The sequence below is a fragment of the Apium graveolens genome, chromosome 11, assembly GCF_009905375.1.
Source record: "Apium graveolens cultivar Ventura chromosome 11, ASM990537v1, whole genome shotgun sequence".
Taxonomy (NCBI): Eukaryota; Viridiplantae; Streptophyta; class Magnoliopsida; order Apiales; family Apiaceae; genus Apium; species Apium graveolens.
The window spans coordinates 10,271,496-10,287,133 of record NC_133657.1 but is presented as its reverse complement, the minus strand read 5'-3'; the positions used below and the strand labels follow the sequence as shown (position 1 = coordinate 10,287,133).

General features: G+C 38.9%; 2 protein-coding genes across 2 annotated transcripts; one reads left to right on the top strand and one right to left on the bottom strand.

Moving 5' to 3' along the window:
• Positions 1-6,778: 6,778 nt before the first annotated feature.
• On the top strand, positions 6,779-8,469 carry LOC141698333 (uncharacterized). The gene has a single exon (XM_074503018.1). The coding sequence runs from the start codon at positions 7,400-7,402 to the stop codon at positions 8,309-8,311; it is 912 nt and encodes a 303-aa protein (XP_074359119.1). The 5' UTR covers positions 6,779-7,399; the 3' UTR covers positions 8,312-8,469.
• A 411-nt stretch (positions 8,470-8,880) lies between these two features.
• LOC141696723 (vascular-related unknown protein 4-like) lies at positions 8,881-10,354 on the bottom strand. The gene is made up of 2 exons (XM_074500846.1): positions 9,730-10,354; positions 8,881-9,280 (listed from the first exon to the last, which is right to left on the bottom strand). Exons 1-2 carry the CDS (start codon positions 10,069-10,071, stop codon positions 9,125-9,127), a joined length of 498 nt encoding a protein of 165 aa, XP_074356947.1. The 5' UTR covers positions 10,072-10,354; the 3' UTR covers positions 8,881-9,124.
• Positions 10,355-15,638: the final 5,284 nt, after the last annotated feature.

Here is a 15,638-nt window from a genome sequence, read left to right as displayed (position 1 = left end):
CCAACTGATCAATTCTTGGTAAGGGAAAACTATCTTTCGAGCACGCCTTATTTAGATCGGTGAAATCCACGCATGTTCACCATTTGCCGTTGGGCTTTTTTACCAACACCGGGTTTGCTAGCCATTCTGGGTAGAAGGATTCCCGGATTAGTCCGACATCCAAGAGCCTATCTACTTCCTCTGCTAGGGCTATAGTTCTCTCTCCGCTTACGGCCCTTTATTTTTATCGAACCCCCTTATGCTCGGGGTCGATATTCAATCGGTGACACATTATCTCTGGATCAATTCCTACCATATCAGAATGCCTCCATGCAAATACATCAAGGTTCGCCAACAGAAATATTGAAAGACCTTCCTTCAACCTTGGTGCCAACTGGGATCCTATTCTCAAAACCTTACTCGGATCTTTTTCATCGACAGGGATTTCGATCGTATCTTCTGCTGACCCCATCTTTTCCGTCGGCATTAGTATCCGGGGATCCAGGTCGGGCGAATCACGAATTTCATTATCTTGTAGAGGAGCGTCGACTTCTTTAGAAGGCGTGCCTTGCATAGCAGGGGCATCTACTTCTTTAGTATGTTTTGCGGGTAAGGGTGCTCCTTCAGGGGGAAGGGCATCATCCTGTTCGAGGCTTTGCAAGACATCGAATCTCCCTTCTAACCATTCCCCATGGAAATCTGTTTGGACTATGGTATCCATCGCCTCCTCTTCTTCCAACATTTCAATTCTGATCGCGTCTTCCAAGTACAACATTGTTGGGGGCAACCCGGAGGGATGCTCATCTTCTTGCTCAACATAATAGTGGACTCGGATTTTCTCGATTGGTTGCTCAATGCTTTTTTCTTGATCTACGTCCGGAGTATCTTCGGCATGTGAGTCTTTTCTAAAGCCTTTCATAGCTTGCCTGTAGCACTCCTGAGAGTCATACTGGGAACCCTGATACTTCACACCCCATTTGGCGTTGGAAATTTGATAGTTAGGTGGTGGATTGAAGTGATAGCTCTCATCTCCCGCAGAAAAGGTCGTCCCAACAACACGTTGTGGGATGATTCCTAATTCAGGACCTTAAATTCAAGCATCTTTGTTACCGACAATGGGCTTTCCCTGAAAGTACATGGCAGCCGAATCGATCCCATGACTCTAACTTCTGCACCTGAAAAACCATAGACCCACGAGTCTTCCCCCGACATATCCCGATCAGGTAGTCCCATCTTTTTGAAGGTGTTGTAATAGAGGATGTTTGCCGAGCTTCCATTATCCACGAAGGCTCTATGGACATTTTTTGTTCTGATTTGGATGGAAATAACCAGCGCATCATTTTGGGGATGATGTACCCATCGGGCATCTGCTTCTCTGAAGGTGATATCCATGGACTCACCCTTAAATACTTTGGGCGGCCGAGTTTCCACCCTATGAATGTCCGTGAGAGTCCTGAACCGGGCATCCCTAGCGTATCTTGCCAAGGCTCGGTTGCTGCATTCCATCCCGGGATCTCCCCCGTAGATTGTTCGAATACTGCCATCCCTGAAAAATTTACTTTCCTCCAGGGTATCATTGTTCGACCCGCGCGGGGCTCGTCTTTCTTCTTCCCTTGTTCTGTCATCCTTGTGCTTCCTTACTTCCTTGACTACCCATTCTCCGAGGTATCCTTCCTTGATAAGCGCTTCGATTTCATCTTTTAAATGTCGGCACTCATGCGTGTTATGTCCAGATGATTCATGGTATTCGCAATATTTTTTCTTGTCTTTGCTTTGCCATGATGATAAAGCTTCAGGTTTTCTAAATAGCCCTTTATTTTTGTTTACTTCGTAGATATGCTCGATAGATGTGACCAAAGGTGTGTACCGGCTTGTCCTGTAGTCATAGTTTGAGGGAGGACTCCATCCCCTCCTTGTGCTTGCTGTATTCACCCGGTCTAGGCTTCGACTACTTCTTCGGTACCTTGGGCTTGGAGACCTATCCCTCTTCCTTCCTTTGCTTCTCTGACTTGACTGTGAAGTCGGTTGCACTTCTGCCAAAGATTGTTCTATAGCTTTAAAAGATTCTGCTAAAGCGAAGACATCTGCTAGAGTAGACGGGTCTTTCCCTTGCAAGTGCTTCCAAAAGTCCGAGTCAACCCTTAATCCTGCGATCAAGAAGCTTTTCAGGGCTTCGTCTGATGATCCCCTCACGCTAGTAGATTCAGCGTTGAACCTTTTGAAGTACGATGTTAAGCTTTCATTTTTCCTTTGCCTAACATTGGCAAGAGTGGTGACAGAGGGCGCGTATCTCACCGCGGCTTGGAACTTGGTTAAGAACAGAGTCTTCATCTGATCCCATGAGGTGATCACTCCTGGCCCGAGCTTTTGAAACCACTGCTGGGCACTTTCTCTAAAGGTTGCCGCCAAGAGACGGCATCGAGCCAAGTCCGGGATTTGGTACACGTCCATCTCTATATTAAAATGACCCAGAAATTCCACCAGATCTGAGTTTCCGTGGAAACGGAGATCGCTAGTAGTGTTGCGATACCCGGCCGACAACTGTGCCTCTTTTACTTCCACCGAAAATGGGGAAGGGATTTCAGCTGTGGCCGTCACCCTGCCTTCCAGGTGGTTAAGTAGCCTTTTTAAATCTCCCACATTGAAAGTTCCCACGCTTGAAATGGTCTATATTTGAGACTGCGGACCTTGGGGCTGTAATGGAGGTACCTCCACTTGATTCCCTCCGGGAAGGGCTTGCTGCTGGTTCGTATTCTGGGCGTCTTCGGGTATCATAATTACTTCAGGATTTCGTCCTTGATTTCTCCCTTGATTCTATTCTCCATCTTGGTCGCGGCCCCGAGCCGTACCGCGATCATAGTTTTCTACTTTCTGTGATCATCATGTTCCGCATAATCATAGCCATCTGCTTGGTAATTCCAGCGGGAATCAAGGTGACCGCGGTAATTGTCGCGACGGTATCCCTCTAAATATCTACCTCGGCCTCCACCTCTTCCTCTCCATTAAGGCCTTCTCCAACGATCGTTTCCATACCCACGCCCATATCGATCCAGCGATCTGCGGGGAGGAGCTCTCTCATGATCGCGGTGCCGCTCCCGATTTTCCTGGGAATTCAAGGGCACACGCGCTGGATCGCGGTGCCGCTCCCGATTTTCCTGGGAATTCAGGGGCACACGCGTTGGATCGTGGTGCCGCTCCTGATTTTCCTGAGAATTCAAGGGCACACGCGTTGTATCATGGGACGTCACATCTCCACGATCAGCTTCTTTCTGCCATTTAAGTAACACCATTCTTAAATTATCATCGCCCAAGTGGATCCCTAAGCGATCTTTCAAAGCTGCGAAGCCCCGTTGCTGATTCTCCGGCATAACTCCGCCTGTCGGCGTTCCTCGAGACTACGTCCAGACCGGTGCGGATGGGTGGCTCCCCGGGTGTCTGTCCGCAGATTTTCCCGTCCATCATCATCTTCTTCCACTAGCTCGATGATTGGGGACGTGTCATTAAAATAGTCCAGGCGCCGCGGGGTTATCGGCACACGCTCTCATTCAGTGCGGCCATGGCCGGCTGAGGCATCCCTATCAGTCATGGGTGCTTTTCCAGGTGCATGAGTCGCTCAGTTGCGGCGAAGACCCCTCCTGGCCTTGCGCCGTTCCACAGTGCTCAACCTTGAATAGAAACCATTCAAAGCATCGCCCATGCGATACAGTTGTTCCAACAAGTCGGCGTTGCTGATGAGCACAGGTGGCTGTCCCCCAACGTCCGGCATGGGACGATCAGTCATTGGCGGAACGTAGGGTTCATATTCATAGCCATGATCAGAATCTTCTTCAGAACTTCCATCATAAAAACTTTCATCATGATATTGAGACATCCTTCCTCCCAGATGCAGATCTTGATTAGCCCCTCCTTCTAGCGCCAATTTGTTAACGGAGGAATTTGGGAGCAACAAAACTTGAGGTTCGTAGCCGGAAACAAGATCCGTGATGGCGGTTCTTCGTCGGAAACGTGAACAGTAACCGGTGGATTCGATGAACAGTATTCGTCGGAAAAGATGAACAGTGTTTGGTGGTGATAATTATTGGGGGCTGAGATTGCTTAGGGTTAGTGGTGGCTCCTTTGCGCTCTCGCTTCTCACCCCTCATAATATGCCTACGGGGGGATCAAGCCCACGTAGTTCTTGGGGAACAAGAAACCTAACGGGCTTAGATTTCTTATCCTGAGGCCCAGTAGGAAACCCACTGGAAACTGTCTTCTACTAGCTTTAGGAATGTCCGCCGATGAGGCCCAACCACAAAGGCCCAAGGCTCGTTCACGGCTTCGAGACTTCACGGATAAGGCATCTCCCTGGCCAAGGATAACCCTCCGCTACCAGCTGTTTCTCTCCTCCGCGGACGCAGGTATAGCCGTGGTTCACCCCAAATGTGGGACGCATCCTTGTCCCCCGATAAGGAGCCCCTACCAGATTGCAGGACAAGTGATCCCAAGCTTTTGGATGCAAAGTGCAGGATACTCTGAAGTCTCCCAACGAGGACACCCGTTGACTACAGAGACAGAGCTCCCAAAGCACACACCAGATTTCACCCCACATCCCCAATGAGGACACCCATTGACTACAGGAGGAGGCCTTCAGTCCAGGCATACCCCTAGAGGTCTCTGACCACGGACACCGCCTTTCCTGTAGACGTGCTACAGGAAGGAGTTCTTCAATAGAGTACCTGCATCAAATAGGTTAATAATAACATTCTCCATCTTCCTTAAATCTTCCAGAGAGTTCATCCAAGTAGCATGTCAAAGTTGCATTCATATTTCAGAGAGTTCTTGTTCCCCAAGAACTACGTGGGCTTGATCCCCCCGTAGGCACATTGTGAGGGGTGAGAAGCGAGAGCGCAAAGGAACCACCACTAATCCTAAGCAATCTCAGCCCCCAATAATTATCACCACCAAACACTGTTCATCTTTTCCGACGAATACTATTCATCGAATCCACCGGTTACTGTTCACGTTTCCGACGAAGAACCACCATCACAGATCTTGTTTCCGGCTACGAACCTCAAGTTTTGTTGCTCCCAAATTCCTCCGTCAACAATGTTATTAAATTTGATATTTATCAGGACATATTTATGAGAGATAATTAAGTAATTTTCAATGCATAAATTTTCTCAATGAGCCCCCTAGTTACTCAATCAATGGGGCGCGTTCTTAGGGCGCGCCTTTTTTTATGGAAAGTCAATCTTATCTTTTCCTAGATTTTAGGCGTTTCTCTTTCGATTTTGCCTATTTTATCAATTTCAATCTGAATATTGTTTATACCAATTTTTGGGCATAACAAACATATATTAATTACATCTAACTCATTAATTACTAACAAATATATATTTATTACTACTCAATTATTGTATAATAGACTTATACTTATACTTATAATTACATATGTATTTTATTAGTATAGGCTAAAATTCTAATATTATTATATTTTTATATATCTATATTATCGCATTTAATGTCGTATATCACATTTTAATTATTTCATTTACAACAGAAGAAACTTAAATTCGAACAAAAAACAAATATCGTATTCTTATTTAGGTATGTATAAAACTTGTATTATAAGTTCACAATACAAATGTACTCTTGTCAAATTAATTATCGTATAAGTTATTTTCACACATTTAACATTCAAATACATACATGCATGCATACGTACATACATACATACAAACAAACATGCATGCATATACACATACAAACAAACATACAAGATATAGGAATTTAAGGTAACTAATACAAATGAACTCAATCTATCGATCTATTATATATATATATATAATATAGCAACTACGCCATTCATTGAGACAATTTAAAATTTTGAAATTACTTAAGTACCCCTCATGAATATATATTAATAAATATCAAATTTAATAACATATATATTAATTACATTTAGCTCATTAATTACTAATAATTATATATTTATTACTACTCCATTATAGTATATTAAAAACTTATACTTATAATTACATATGTATTTTTAAAAGTATAGACTAAAATTCTAATATTATTATATATTTATTATTGTCACATTTAATATATCGTGTGTAATATTTTAATTATTTCAATTACAGTACAAGAAACTCTATTTCGAACGGAATAAACAAATATCGTATTCTTATTTAGATACGTATAATACTTGAATTATAGGTTCACAACACACATATACTCCTTTGTCAAATTAATTATCATATAACTCATTTTCACACAAATAACATAATAACATTCAAATACATACATACATACATATAAACATATATACATATAAGATATAAGAAATTAAGGTGACTAACACAAATGAAATCAATTTTTTTGTAATCGATTAATATGATTTTGTCAAATAATGAATTTTCATGTTATATGGTAACAATTATGAAATTTAAAAATTTTAAACATTTTCAAATACACCTCTTACGAAAATACAAAATTTAAAAAAATGCATCTTACATTATACAATATTTTTCAATTATATAACATCTATACATTTCATTAATATATGAGTTTTGAAAATGGTCGCATCTCACATGTGCTATAAAATACAAAAACCCAAAAAACTATCTGTACAGCAAATACCATACACAAATATGAGTCATCATCAGTCAACTTTTAATTTTTTTTCAAAAATTGTAGAACTTTTTTTAAAATAAATTTGGCCCCTGCTCACTTTCAGGCTCCGCCACTGGTTCTATATATTATCATATCATCCAATATGGGTCATCATCAATCATGTTGAATCCTGTCTAGATATGAAACACACAATCTCGAATATCCAAGTTTATACAAGGCTTATGGTTATGGAAATGAGTAATAAATTTCTTCCAAACTTCATCCTTCATATGCAACAGAATTTGGTGTTAGAGTTTGCAAAGGAAAGGCTTTAACAGTACAATATATCAGACTCTCCTCTTACAAATAGTAACCTTTTAAATATGTTCTAATTTTAGACCCTCATATTTAGAGATCATCCTACCTAGAGCCTCAGGCCTTAGAATTATTATCCGAAAACAAAATCTGGTATCCCACTTCCAGGTCCTTGACCCAATAATCCTACAACAGCTCTTTAACCAAATTTTCATTTCATGCCACACCGTGCTGTATAATTTTGTTAATCTGTAATTATCGGAGACTTTTGATATATGTGTATGATATAAATTTCGGGTTTTGCTTTAAGGGAATGGTTGTGTAACTTCTTGTTCATGTATTCCTCAATGTCATGTCAAATATTAGTTTCCAGATGATGCTCCGTGACAATGTATGATGCTGAGAAAATTACCAGACGCAACTCGTTGCAACATTTTTATCGTCAATTTTGTTTAAATATTCTGGTTTCAATCTTCCTCATGCATTTTGCCAAGAGAAAATAATCTTTCAAATGGCCTATTATAGTCCAAGAAGGCAACCTTCACAAAGACAATCTGCACCAAACAAAAATGGTCAGAGTAGCGTTACATGTGGGTATCAAGCACCGATCGGGGGCTATTGGAGAAACGTTACCATTCTATGGAACAAGAACCTGATGAGCAATTCGCTGACTATTTCTGTGGATGATGCTGAAAGTAATCGTCACCAAACGTGCAAAATTGACATAAAGCCTTGGCATTTTTGGGCCAAAAGAGGCTACAAAGGCTTTGAAGTCGATGGAATTTATATAGAGGCATATTGGGATCTTCGGTCTGCCAAATTTACAGGAAGTCCTGAGCCATGTACAGATTATTATGTCGCTCTTGTATCTGAAGAAGAGGTGATTTTACTGCTGGGGGACTACAGTAAAAAAGCTTACAAGAGAATTAAAGCCAGACCTGCCTTGATTGATGCAATTCTGGTTTACAAGAAGGAACATGTATATGGGAAGAAAAGCTTTGTTACTCGCGCAAAATTGGACAATAAGAACAGGGAGCATGATATTATTGTAGAGAGTTCAACTTCTGGACCTAGAGACCCTGAAATGTGGATTAGCATAGATGGGATTATTCTTATCAACATTAAGAATTTGCAATGGAAATTCAGGGGGAACGAGACGATATTGATTAATCAGCAGCCAGTACAAGTCTACTGGGATGTATACGCCTGGTTATTTTCCGACCCTGGATCTAATTATGGATTGTTCATTTTCAAGCCTGGGGGCCTGGATCCGGAATGTGACAGGGATGATAAAAGTAGTGCTCACAGTGGTTTCCACGATGATGGCAGTGACTGCAGTGGCGACAGCAAGTATTACTCCACCCTCGGCTACTCCAGAGCCCCACAATATTGCCTTCTTCTTTATGCGTGGAAAATTGAGTGAGACCCATTGCTTCCAGCCGAATTTTGATCTTTAGAATGGCAAAAATGTTTTCATTAGTTATCCAATCTGTTTAAAGAACATGGCCAATCGGAACCTCAAGCATTGTACATTGTGAGTCCAACATATTCTAAAAATTATCAGAACACTATGCACGAGTTCACGACATTATGTAATTGTGTTCCACATTTACATTTAATGGATACTATGATAGTTGATGTACAACTTTCAATATTCGGGTCGCCAAATCAATACAATCGATCATACAAGTGAGCATTCAGCTCAATACTTGGGTCGCCAAATCAATACAACCGATCATATAAGTGAGTGATACATCCAAATCATCAATATCCGTCAGCAATGCATGAATCTCAAATCTCAAGCAAGTCAGAAGGAATAGGTTAATCAATTTTTTTTTTGCCAAACTGATAATATATAAAGACAAATGGAGAGTGTAATGTTGTAATGTAACCACAAGTGGGCAGAACAGCCCAACTACTCCAGGAAACAACCCTAGGCCTATTACAAACCAGTTTGGAGAACCATCTACACAAAGATAATCAGCCTTTTTACGTACTACTGATAATCAAAGACGTTGTCACAAAAAAACTGAAATTTATACAAGCTGAATAATACACCATCTAAGCCAGGAGAGATGAAGAAACGTGGTATGATATCACAACAGACATGTAGCTAAACTGGTATACAAAATATGTAGGACACATAATTTACAAGTCAGCAGGGTATGCACAATCAGACAACTACTAAAACAGTCTGTTTCATCAACCACGTACGTATGTAACCGAATTATCCACACTAACAAAAAACGTTAAGTATCTTCGGCATGGAGAACAAGGACAGTCCACGCTTCCTCATGTTTGTACAATCATTTTTCTCTCCTTCCATAACAATTTCACAGGTTCTTTCATCCGATCCCTGGTCTAGAGGAAGATCAGGGATAGCTTCCTCTTCCTAAATAAAAAATGTGTAATTAGAATATATTATAGGACTTGAATTCAGGCCAAAGGCCCACAGGAGATAGGGAGCACACAACACTTCCATGGGTGTAACAGTTATGATTTTTTTAACATAATTTGTTATAAGTTTGACATACTTAACATTCCGAAAACCTTTTTTTTTTCTGCTAAAGTAAACTCACGCAAACCCAAGTGTTGAAGCCTTGACCTCCTCTAGAGGAGGCAAGAGCTCAAGATCATGTTATACAACACAGACACACATTTAATGGCAGAATTAGAACTCCAGTATACCTAGAGCTGACATACTTTAATAATATTATCACTGATTTTTCAAGATTTTTCGCTGTTGAAATTAAAATTTGCTGATTTTTAGCTGGGGGGACTTAAGCCTGAGACGGGTCTTAATCTTATGGTTCCTGTAAAATAACGTACTAGCCTAATTACCTGCACGATCCTGGGGCTATTGACAGGAGAACTAGCCGTGTCATCCAGAGAACCATCGTGCAAGAACTTTTCGTTTGTTGATGGTCTCTTCAGGTCAAGTTTCTTAGAGAACTTTGGCATGATAGACGTAGATGGGATTTGCTGACCTGTTTGATGAAATTTTACATGATCAACCACAAAAGAAGCTGCATCCGAAACCAAAATGTTATTATCATTCGAATCACCCGAATACTGCTCCTGTTTTTGGTTAGAGAAAAAATCATCAAAATAAGAAGTCCATCCACTCTCTTCAGAATCTTGATCGTCGCATATAGTTTCTTTGGAAGCAAAAAATGTATCCATCAGGCTGACTACTCAAATCTGACAAGAAGTTTTGGTTTAGGTAAAAATAAGTTTAGAAAATCAGTGGCTTAGTATTTTTGACTGCGGAGCTAAAAGGATCACAAGCTTTCAGAAAACAAATGGCTTTGATTGCGAAGCTGGAAGGATCACAAGCTTTCAGAAAACAAATGGCTTAGTATTTTTGATTGTGGAGCTGGAAGGATCACAAGCTTTTGTAGAAACGAATATATAGAACCTATAGTAAGGGCTTGGTGTCAAGGAGTTTCGAATGAATCATGGTGGGGGACAGGAGGTGCTAAAGAAGTTAAAAACGGCAGATGCATTCCAACAGAAACAATTAAAATAGAAACGATATAAAGGAGTGAACGTGCACAAATGATAAACTATAAATTCAATGGAAATTAAATAGTACTGGTTGTGGATATGTTTGACCTTTGTTTGTTGAAATGGATTTTTCAGACTCTTGGCACCATTTTATTTGCTGCCAGGTACCTTTCAGGTTCCAATCAAATAACACGTTGGTATGAATCAATCAAACTCCGAAATCAAAAATTGATTCCGGGGTTAAAAAGTGCATATATGCGTCAATTTGTTTTTCTTTGTCCCTTTGAGTTTTCCAGAATTCTAATATGTGCAGAACCTGGTAATCACTTGTGGTAAACAATTATAGCTAAATGTTTAATGGACTACTAACTGCCAATTGAAGATATATATTGCAAAAAATAAATTAATAAGTACCTGAACTATTTCATTTTATTCCATAGGTCGCTGAACAAAAAATTTCGCAAACCAGATTCTAACGTCTCTAATTGTTTAAATTGAGTCCTTCCGTTAAGTAGATTCTGACCTATCGAGCTGATGTGCCATTCACTTCTAACATGTCACCAGCTCATTTATGCGGAAATTAAAAGAAACATGAAATTAAACTGAAATTAAAGTTAAAAAATAAATCGCATGCCCTGCACATGACTTTTAATACGTACATATCTCCTCTACTTGATCGATATTTTAATTACTTTCAATTTACAAAGGGGGTTGGGGTTCTATCAAAGATAATTAGGTTTTATAAGTAGTGAAATATATTGAGTATATTCTATTTACAACTATCGTTCAAACTAACATTCATTAATCTTTACATTCACCGATACGGAGACTGAAGTTACACTATATATTCATCATGGAGGAGAATTCATTCAGAAGAGTGGTCTCGAGTAGTACAAAGGAGGTAATGTTGAGTATGTGTTTAATCAAAAGTTGGATGAGTTATCTATTTTCATGTTTCAAAAGTATGTTCGAATTGATCTTGGTTTTAAAGGGTTTGGTATTTACTGGCACAAAACGGGTTCTTTGTTTAATGATGTTAACTGCAAACTGCTATAAAATGATACTAGTATAAAAGAATTGAAAGCTTATGTTCTTAAGTCTGGTAGAGTAGATGTTTATGTTGAACATGTCTGTGATAATAAGGAAGTAGAGGAGAGTAAATAAGATGAGGGGATTGAAGAAAGTGGGAGTGATGGTGGGAGTGAAGAGAGTGATGCAGAGGAAGATAGTGAAGATGAGGATTATAATGTGAATCTTAGTGACTGTGAAGATGAATGAGATGAGGTAATGCAGAGAAAGAAGAAAATGTATGCTCATAGAATCAATCCTACTCAAAGTATTGTTAATGATCTAACAATGCCTTTAAGCATTCTTACAAATCAAGCAAATGTAAAAGATAAGTAGAAGGAAGTAATGACAGAAGATAGCAAAGGATGAGAGAGTCAGTATGAGTCTGACTTGTACAAGTTTGGGGGGAAGAAAGTAGTGACTCTAGTGACAATGAGGCTGAATCAGTTGTCAAAAAGAAAAAGGTCCAGATTTGTAAGAAAGTGTACCCTTCATTTAATGCCAGAACCCAAAACCCATTTGAAGAATATATATTTTGAATTTGAATTGATGTTTACAGATGTCAAGACTTTAAGGAATGCAGTACTTGATTACATGGTTGAATAGAAGAGGGAAATCTGGTTTAAAAGGAATGACTTGCAAAGGTTACAAGCAAAGTGCAGAAAAAATTATCCATGATCTTTGTTTGCAAGTAAAGTTGATGAAACTTGTGCATTTCAAGTTAAATCTTACAATAAAAATCATAGCTACATACTTGTGTATAAGCATAAACTGGTGAGAGCGGACTGGTTAGTCTGAATAATTGACAATAAGGTTAGAGGAAATTCAAAGCGAAAACTTAGGGAAATTCAGCAACATGTGCATGAGATGCATGGTCTAGTAACTAGCAAAAACTTATGTTGGAAAGCCAAGAAAAAGGCATTGTTTGAGGTAGAGGGAGAGATTGCTTAGCAATACATGAGGTTATATGACTATGGTGCTGAGCTTATAACATCAAATCCTGGTACTACTGTTAAAATAGGTGTTGACAGAGTGAATGACATCTAATTTAAGTTTTTAGTCTTGTTTGCACACAACTTTTGGACTGCTTGCAATTATTTTTGTGTAATCTAAGTGCTGCACTTAAGGCGTGAGGAACACATTTTGAATATATGAATGATCTGTTTTGGACAAGTAATGCAAATGGCACTTTCATGTTCATTTCTATTTCAATTCTTTCATTCTTAGTTTTGATTCAATTTGGTGTATATAGGCATAAGAAGGTTGCAACAAAATTCCATTCATAAGTATAAACTCAAAATTTCAATTAAACATCTTATTATAAACTTCTTTGGTTAGACTAATTACAAATCCACGTAGGATCCAAAAAATGAAAATTTTCATCAATGCCAACTAAAACTCAAGCTTTTCAATGTGTTAGTTCTTCATTTTCACTGGACTTTCACTTCTCCTACCTCCATTTTCTTGACAACTTCAATTTCTCCAATTCTAGCTTCCAACATGGCTACCTTCATATTTAAAAAGTTTCACTTTGTGCTTCTAGAACTGAATGATCACCAGATTTGGAGGTTTTCACAAAATTATCTTCATCATACCGCTAGAAAAAATCACAATACCTGTGTTAGCCCCTAACAATGCAACAAGAATTACAGAAAAGGGGTTGAATGGAATTCTTGAACCTTTTTCTTGGTTTAAAAGTGTTCTAACTTAAAATATATACATTTGTATGAATTGATTTGCAAAGTGCGGAATAATAACTTGGAATGAATCAAAACACAAGTAATTAAAAACACAAGTCTTTAAAAACTTTCTGGTGGATTTGAATGTATCCATCAGAGATATATATTATATCAAGAGAACTCTATGTAGCAAGCTTTGCTCACAACTACTTACAAATATGAACAACTAAGTTTGCAGAGAAATGCTAAAAATACAGCTTACAAATGTTTCTCACAGATTTTCTTGCTTAGTGTTCTTGTTGTTCTATTTGCTATTTCTTGGTTTATATATGACCAAGATTACAAAGTAATAAGACAAGATAATAAAATAAAACCTATCAAGTCTAATAATATTCTGCTTCATTACTCTATTCCAGCATCTTTGAATATCTTCATAATAGCATGGAAATGGTAATGCTTCTTTGTTCTCTAAAACCCAGTTGAATAGGCTTCCACATCCCTTTTGCATACACCTGACGCATGTGACTGTGTTGTCACTGTCAACTGATGTTTGAATTGATTATCCGTCGGGTACATGATCATCCGTCGGGTTGCCTTGTTGATCATCCGTCGAGTGGCATTGTTGTTTATCCGTCGGGTAGCTATCTGGCACTTGACTTCATTTCATTTATGCATAATTACAAGACATCATCTATGTACAATTAATCAACCTATTCTGCATATCTAATTAAAGTCAATATGACTTGAGTGCTACTACAGAAACTAAACAAGGTGTATACAGAAATGTGCTACAGACTCATTATTACATAAGCTACTCACTCGATGGATAATTGATCATCATCCGTCGGGACTACATTAAGTCATCCGTCGGGACTATATTCCTTATCCATCGAGTGCTACATTTTCACTAAGTAAAATCTACTAAGGTGTTTTGTTAATAAAATCATCAAGTACACAACATATTCACAACAATCTCCCCCAATTTATGTCTACTGGAATTGTAGTCATAAATTAAGAGAAACTTGATGATAACAAAACACCCTAAAAATACAACTTTAAAAGTAAGTAGATAAAACTGTAAAGTGCTTCAAATAACAAAATGTACAAATATTAGCTCACAATCTTTTTCAAGATGCTCCTCTAGCCTGAGCAGATTTATCTAGTTCCTTGAAGGTCTGGATCTCTTTCCAAGCTTTCTGTTGTTTTCTTTTATCTGATTTTGGAGCTGTCTGTGGAATTCCAGTTCATCAGATTCTGAGAGATTTAGCTTTTCTTGCATCCCCAAAAGAGTCTCATTGCTAGAGATGCTCAATTGGTCTTCTAATCTGAAAAATCTTCTACCCCCTTTGTCATCCATGAACTCCATCAGCCTGTAGGGCCTTAGATACACTCTTCTTCCTGTGTAAGAAATAGTTAGAGTCTTTGGGAGTGCATCTTTAGCTCTAATACTCCTCAGTTCTTCAATCTTCTTTAGAACCAGTCTTCTTGCAGTTACATTGAATCCAAAGTTCTTCTTGAATGATGAATAAACCTTTATCAGCACATATTGGCTTTCTTGAAGGATCCTGTGAAGTGGCCATTGAATCTCCTTTCCTCCCTTGTACTTGAAAACTAACCTTTCAGGTAGATTCCTGTAGGCATCAATCCCTCTAACTTCTTCCAGTTCATCTAGATAGAGGTTTAGGTCAGAGAAATCCTTGTTGTCACATAAGTACAAGTAATTTCCCTTGTTGATTTTGGATTGAGCTTTGGCTAGAGATTTGGATTTGAGAGATGACAGCTTCACTTTCTTGACTGCTCTTGACTTTGTTCTTTTTGGCTTGTTAAGGATTGGCAAATTGAAGTCAGGAATTGGTAGACTTTTCCAGTCTATTGGTTCATTCTTAGGCACAATAGGTTCACCATGAATGTTCCTGTAAGGGTCCACCACCTTAATTTCTTCAAATACCACTAAGGGTTTTGATGCTTGAGTTGTAGTTGGAATGGATTCCTTAGGAAACTGATCCTCCAATTCCTTACCAACAAAGTTCAATTTCCTTTTGGTTCTTTTGGCCAATTCCTTGTATCTTTGAGATTTCTTCTGTTGTGGTTCAACTTGCTTCTTTGGATCTTGAGATTCAGTGATTCCAAATGGCTGAGTAGGAATTTGTTGTGTTGGTTTCATAACTTATAGCTTGGCCAAGATAGCAGCTTGCTCTTTCTTTTGTTTAGCCTTTTTAGCATCTAGAGCAGCTTGCTTCTTTTCTTGCTTCAATCTTGCCTTTTCTTCTCTCTTTGCTTCAGCAAATTGAGGATGTCCAGCCACCACACAAATCTTTTTACCATTCCTGAAAAATTGAGCAATTCTCCTTTTTAAAGCTGAATCAGTTGGATCCTTGTAGAAGGCAGTGGATCTTGACAACAGTTTCTTCTCATCAGGCTTTGGTGTCTCATACACTGAGTCTAAAGGGTTCTTTAGAGAGGTTCTTGGATAATTCACCCTTAGCTTCGAAAGTA